The sequence below is a fragment of the Octopus bimaculoides genome, chromosome 16, assembly GCF_001194135.2.
Source record: "Octopus bimaculoides isolate UCB-OBI-ISO-001 chromosome 16, ASM119413v2, whole genome shotgun sequence".
Lineage (NCBI taxonomy): Eukaryota > Metazoa > Mollusca > Cephalopoda > Octopoda > Octopodidae > Octopus > Octopus bimaculoides.
In genome coordinates this window covers 25,273,291-25,280,155 of record NC_068996.1, presented here as the reverse complement: position 1 = coordinate 25,280,155, position 6,865 = coordinate 25,273,291, and the positions used below count along the sequence as shown (strand labels likewise).

General features: G+C 34.3%; 1 protein-coding gene across 9 annotated transcripts in view; it reads right to left on the bottom strand.

Moving 5' to 3' along the window:
• LOC106867804 (kinesin light chain) overlaps positions 1-5,075 on the bottom strand; it is a 126,492-nt gene extending 121,417 nt beyond the window's left edge. For 2 of the 9 annotated variants that reach the window (XM_052973604.1, XM_052973610.1), the window contains exons 1-2: positions 4,914-5,068; positions 2,038-2,383 (exon numbers count right to left, since the gene is read on the bottom strand). In XM_052973604.1, coding sequence (XP_052829564.1) covers positions 2,038-2,054 — 17 coding nt within the window. In that variant the 5' untranslated portion in view covers positions 2,055-2,383; positions 4,914-5,068. Of the gene's footprint in view, positions 1-2,037; positions 2,384-3,208; positions 3,551-4,004; positions 4,023-4,809 lie in introns of those variants that run through there. The other 7 variants (XM_052973605.1, XM_052973607.1, XM_052973606.1 and 4 more) reach the window with 7 other exon arrangements.
• Between the last annotated feature and the right edge of the window lie 1,790 nt (positions 5,076-6,865).

Here is a 6,865-nt window from a genome sequence, read left to right as displayed (position 1 = left end):
TCAGTCATTTGACTGCAGCCATGCTGGAGCACCGCCTTTAGTCGAGCAAATCGACCCGGGGACTTATTCTTTGTAAGCCTAGTACTTATTCTATCGGTCTCTTTTGCCAAACCGCTAAGTGACGGGTACATAAACACACCAGCATCGGTTGTCAAGCAATGCTAGGGGGACAAACACAGACACAAACACACACACATACATATATATATATACGACGGGCTTCTTTCAGTTTCCATCTACCAAATCCACTCACAAGGCTTTGGTCGGCCCGAGGCTATAGTAGAAGACACTTGCCCAAGGTGCCACGCAGTGGGACTGAACCCGGAACCATGTGGTTGGTATGCAAGCTACTTACCACACAGCCACTCCTGCGCCTATTATATATATATATATATATATTCTTTTATCTTTTACTCGTTTCTGTCACTGGACTGTGACCATGTTGGGGCTCCGCCTAGAAGGGCTTAGTCAAACAAAATGACCTCTAGTTATTTCTAAGTTTGGTACTTATTGCATAGGTCTGTTTTGCCGAACAGCTAAGTAATGGGGATGTAAACAAGCCAACATCGACTGTCAATGGTGTATGTATGTGTGCATATTACATACATGCACATACACACTTGTTTTATGCTATAATTATAAAATTACAGGTTTTGAAGTTCTGTAAACAATACCATATACTTCTTTTTTTTAATTAAAGGCTTAGTTCATGCGTACATGCATGCATATTATGCTAATAACACTTCTCTTCCCCGTAAAGTCTGAAGGACTTCTGTGATCCAATACTTTTAGTACCTGGAGAGGACACCAGACACCATTCTCTGATATTAGGTGTTACAGCTCACCTAAACTATTTACATCCACATTTCTAGTAAATGAGATTTCTTCCAACATAATTTAGTAACAATGTCAACATTGTAATTTCAAAAAAAAATTACCATTAATTAAATTCAAATCTACAACTAACTCGAGAATCCTTGTTTTAGTTCTCTCTCTTCCTATATTATGTTCAGTTAACCATAATAATTGGTATACACATCACACTAATCTCCGTTTTGCTTTGCTTTAGTTATCTCAAGCATTAAATCCCTAGTCTTAAATGATTAAATGCAGATTTTATCTCAAGGGGGAGGGAGAAAAAGTGATGGAATGCCATAAGTGAAAATACTTTCAGCTATAATTTTTCTCAACTCATCTCTATACAGATCTCATGTCCATGACAGATTTATTTATGATGAAACCGTTTATATAACATAAAGCACCACTGTGGTTTGCATTCGGTGAAATAATTATCCCAAATAGCTGACAATTCCAGATAGTTGCTGGAACCAGTAAAAGATGTAATTATTTTCGAAGATGCTTTCAAAACTACATTAGGATAAAAACGAATTGATGAAAAATATGCCTCAGGGAGTGGAAAATCTCAAAATTTGGAAGAAAATGAAAAAAAAAAAAAAGCAATGAAAATAAACAGGGGTGGAGGAAGCGAACATAAACCGATAAGAACTAAAATAAACCTTTGGAACTAAAAGAATGACGGCGACAGAAAACGAAGAATAAAAAGCAAGCAAAATTCTCAACTACAAACAGAAAAAGAAATAATAAATAATCGACATGATACAAACAAAACGAATCAACAGTTTGCTTGTCTATCAAGTTGATATCAACATTTGTTTTTGTCAAATGACATCATGATCAACATGAACTGATTCCTGTTTATATACATACATATATATATATATATATATATATATATATATATATATATGTATGTGTGTGTGTGTATATGTATGTATGTATGTATGTGTGTGTTTACATATATATGATTGACAATCCATCTTCACAGCTGAGGAGAATTTACTCAAATAATTTGAAATTTAGAACAGATGCTTTCAAACGACTGACAGTAATTTGTCAACGAAGTGTGTGACATTAATATTATTTTTCTTTTAATTAAAACTAATTTTTAAAAAACCACGCGCGAGCACACACACACATACACATATAATACATAGATATGTAATACTTTCTTCTCACCTGTATACTGCCCCCATGTTGTCAGTGACACTGCAACATCCAAACCACAAAATTAGGTACGAAAGAAAGCTCTCAGTGGCAATATAAACAACCCTTCTCTCTTCTCCGAAGAAAGGAAATATAGAAATATCTTATTTTAAAGTGTATATAATATATTAAAACGGTTGAGCCAAGAACACATAGGATGACAACAGCTCGACAAGTCAATACTTTGAGAAAGGTTATGGTACTTTTTTTTCTCTACAATTAAAAGACAAGGTCGGCCAAATTCAGTTTCGTCTGTACTTTTGGTCGATATCTTTAATTCCTAGTTTCTTAATGGTTTTGTTCCATTCCATAGAAGGTACTATAAACAGAAGTAAGAAAAAATATATATCATAAAAGAGAGCCAAAATGAACAATTGTTGGTTATTGATCGATGGATCGATCGACTGACGTTTTGCTTCGGGTTGTTTTATGGAGGTGGAATGTTATATTTTATGAATATGTAAGCAACGATCTGGCTTAATGATTGTTGTTTCAATTGTTATTGCCATTGCTTCTAAGGTTGGCAGCCAGGGATGATCATTTTTGCAAACGCAATAGCAAATTCTTTAGCAACTACAACTAATAAAAATACCTCTCAATACTGTGATGTCTAAAAAAAGTGAATACATGTACATATACAAAACAAGAGGTATACACAAGTGTGTGTATGTATATATATATATATATATATATATAACGGATTCTATTTTCAAAAACTGTATATGCTTTGATCGCCTAATTACAATGCGAATTCCGTGAGAAAAACACCCTCAGGACATGTATATATTTATATATATGACAGTTACAATCATCGGCATTTGAAAAACATCATAAAAGTGTGTGTGTGTATATATATATATATATAGCTCCGTCCCGTTTTTAATTAGAGATGCAGCGACAGCAATTAACAAGCATAAAACAACAATAGTGACATGAGATTTAGTGAATCAGACAAACTAAAATTTAAGAGAGAGATAAACAAAACGTTAGACTCAAAAATTTACAATAAAAATAGTGATATATAAGTATACATTTAGAGTCAAGACCGTTGCAACATTATCATAATAAATTACAAAAATGATTCGATAAATGAAAATAATACAAAAAAAAGCACTCAGACATACAGGAAGGGACACACACTTACCAAATTAAGAATTTAAACATGACGAGAGGAGCATGTACGTAAAGAGTGGTGATAATTTAAAAAGCAAGTACGTGTGCTTGGTCTCATGGAGGGAGGTAGGAGTGGTTTAAAATTAAATTTTGGTTTGTTGATCTATGGGTTTTTTTTTTCTTTTGATTCAAAGTAACTATGTCGAGTGGGATAAAAGAAAATACGATTTAAAAGGGAAAAGATGTGGGTCGATGTCCAAATATGCTAGAACGATGATATCTGAGGAAGCTTCCAGTTAGTCGAAGCTAGTAGAATGTATAGCCTTTTCTCTTCCTTTTTTTCTTAATTCTTTCTTTCATTCGAGAACAGCACTGGTGTATACCAAATTACAGAAAGGCAGGCTAAATTTTCATCATTAATAGATGGATCAACAATACACATGTGTATATGTATCTGTGCGTAAGTATATGTATATATATATATATATATATATATATATACTACATACACACAATTTAACTTTGGTGATCGGTTATTGTTTCAACTAAACTATTTCCGCCTACTTACAAAAATATTAGGTAATGCATTTTAATACTCGGTAAAATTATTTATATATCTATCTCTCTATATATAAACATAATTAAGGGATCAGCTATTATTTGCTTCACCATATACCGAAGTTCAGAAATAGCAGCTAAAAAAGCTGAGAATCTCTATATATATCTATATAAAACAGACATATTACACTGAATGGATTTGATAAATTCCTTATATATAAATGTTAAGACGAAAGTTATGGTTGCAACTGATCATTAATGAAACTTACTTGAGGGAAACGGATAAGAAGATAGCAATATACAACCGTAATATGCTTTCATAAAACTTTAAAAAAGCCAGACAGTAAGACAGTCGTGGGAAGAGAAAAAGATAGAAAAGACACTTTTAGTCAGCTTATCTTTATATTAAAACAAGACCTCGATGACTCATAACCTTTTATATATATTATATATATATGTGTTTGTGTGTGTGTGTATGTGTTTAGGGTTTGTGTTAAGGTTTGGTCCTCAGAGAAATTTGCTGTTGAAGTGGGTGGATCAGGTATAATATTTATAATAATCTGTGAAATATATTATATTAGTGGGTAGGTGAAAGTAGGGAGGGAGGACTGAGTTTTTTACGTAAATATTGGATGGAAAAGTTTAATATACAGACAACATATACAAACACATACATTATAGATATATAAATCATATATGCATATTTATATTAGTGTGTGTGAAGTTTAAATAATTAGACAATTAGGTAGATAGACAGACGGAATGAAACACTCAGCAAGGAGGAAAATTTAAGTTGTTAATGCAACAGAATTGGGAAAATCAGATGAGAAAGACAAACAATTTAGGGATGAAGGGAAGAATATACTGAAAGAAAAATAAAACTGGGGATAAAATATAGAAAAAGCTTAACAGATTTTATTCAGACATATACAGAGAGGGAGAGAGACAGAAAGAGAGAACAGGATAGAGGAGAGGAGAAATTCAAGGAGGAATTCGAAGCCGCACACACACTCAGAAAAAAAAATGTGGAAGAAACATTGGTAAATAAGTGTCCAAAAGAAAATCGAACCTCACCTACGCACAGGAAAAAAACCAATATGTTAAATTAGTTAGTTTGTCGTTATTCCAATTTATGTGTTAAGTTATTATTATTACTTAATCATGGACTTGTTACTTACCTGCTCTGTCATATATAGAAACCAAGATGGCCGTCCGACTCGGTTCAACGCTGTACACACTTTCTTTCTTTCTTTTTTCCCTCTCTCTCTCTCTCTCTCTCTATCACGTACACTGACAGTGTATGCATATATTTGCATATGTATATTAACCGACCGACCGATCTCTTACTACTACCCACATATAACACTCTCCCTCTCCCTCTCTATCTCTCTCTCTTTAATACTAGCCTACTCCCTTACTTACTATGGTTGTATCGCCTTTTTTTATTCTCTCCCTTTCTGTCCTTATTACTTTGTCTGTCTCTAATAAACACTTTTATTTTTTTGCCTGTGAACGACTGCCTACTGCTGCTGCTCTCAGTTCGCCAAAATACACATTTTTCGTACAAAGTGTATGACTAGTCTCTCTCTCCCTCTCTCTTAGTCTCGTCTTCTCCTTTACTATATTTGTTTATATTCGCCTTTTTTCTGTTTGTACACTGTACGACGGTTCTGTCTCTCTTTTCTCTTTGTAAGTCTTGCCTTTATTATATAACACATATAGTAAGGGAGAAGGCATGACTGTTACAGATAGTAGTCTTAACTTCTCTTTCATTCTACGTGGTATCACCCGTCTCTTTTCGTTTGTATGCTATATGCATGAGTGCTGTGTCTCTATCTTTAACACACTTATCTTTTATTGTATCTATTATAGCTCGCCTTTTTTTTCTTTTACGTTTGTACACTATGTGTACGACTGTGGTCTCTCTCTGTCTCTCTTTTTCCTTCTGTATAACAGACTTAGTTTCTCCCTTTTTGTTTCTACACTTGTGTATGCAGCTACTCACTACAACAAATTTGCCTTCTCTCTCATTAACACCTTTTTCGTTTGTTCAGTTCACGTGTACGACTGCTCTCTCTCTCTCTCTCTCATTCTGTGTGTATAGCAGTCGTTTCCTTCCTTACTACGTTATTATTTGCCTTTTCGTTTGTACGCTGTACGTACGCCTGCTCTCTTCGTAACAGACTTACTTTTTCCATTATTAACTCTTGCCTTTTTCTTGTGAATACTGCATATGATTGCTCTCTCTCTTTCCTTCCTTACTGTGTTAATTATCATTTGCCTTTTCGTTTGTATGCTGTACGTGCGACTGCTCTCTTTGTAATAGACTTGCCTTCTCCATTATTAATACCTTTTTCGTTTGTACACTGCATACGTTTATTCTTTCTCTTTCTCTCTCGCTCTTCCTCGCTCACTTTCTCTCTCCCATGCTCTCTGCGTAATAGACTTACTTCTTCCCTTGCATAATTATCACTTGCCTTTTCTATTTGTATCCTGCGTGTACGACTATTTACTTACACTACCCTTTCTCTCCAACAGATTCCCCTTCACCTTTTCGATTGTACACTTTGAACGAATGCCTGCTTACACCTTCTCTAACGAACTCGCCTTATTTCGCTATATCTACATTTTTCATCAGTACATTTTCCCTTGGAAATCTATTAAAAAGAGAGAAATCTTATAATGTGCAGAACTGCCCTCTCTTATACACTTGGCCCTTTTACGTAAGGAGTCTATAATATAGACTGTATGGTTTTTCTTGTTTGTGCAGAATGCCTGCTTATACCTCTAATGTACTTGCCTTATTTTAATTATACCTACACTTTCCATTTGGACACTTTCCTATGCAAATCTATTGAAGTGGGAGCACGACTACCATCTCTTTTATCGATTTGGCACTCTTACGAGTTCGTTTGTACGTGTGTACAACTGCCTACTTACTCCTCACTTTTTTCTACTGGACTTGCATCTCTTTCTAAATCTATTCCATTGTCTAATCACATCCTTTTAGACTTGTTTGCTGGTTTCATCTCTTCGTTTCCAGCCTAATCTGTTCACATCACATAAAAGTTGCATTCCCCAACCCTTCCTTCTGTCTATATCATATTCCTTTATTTAATCTTTATCTTTC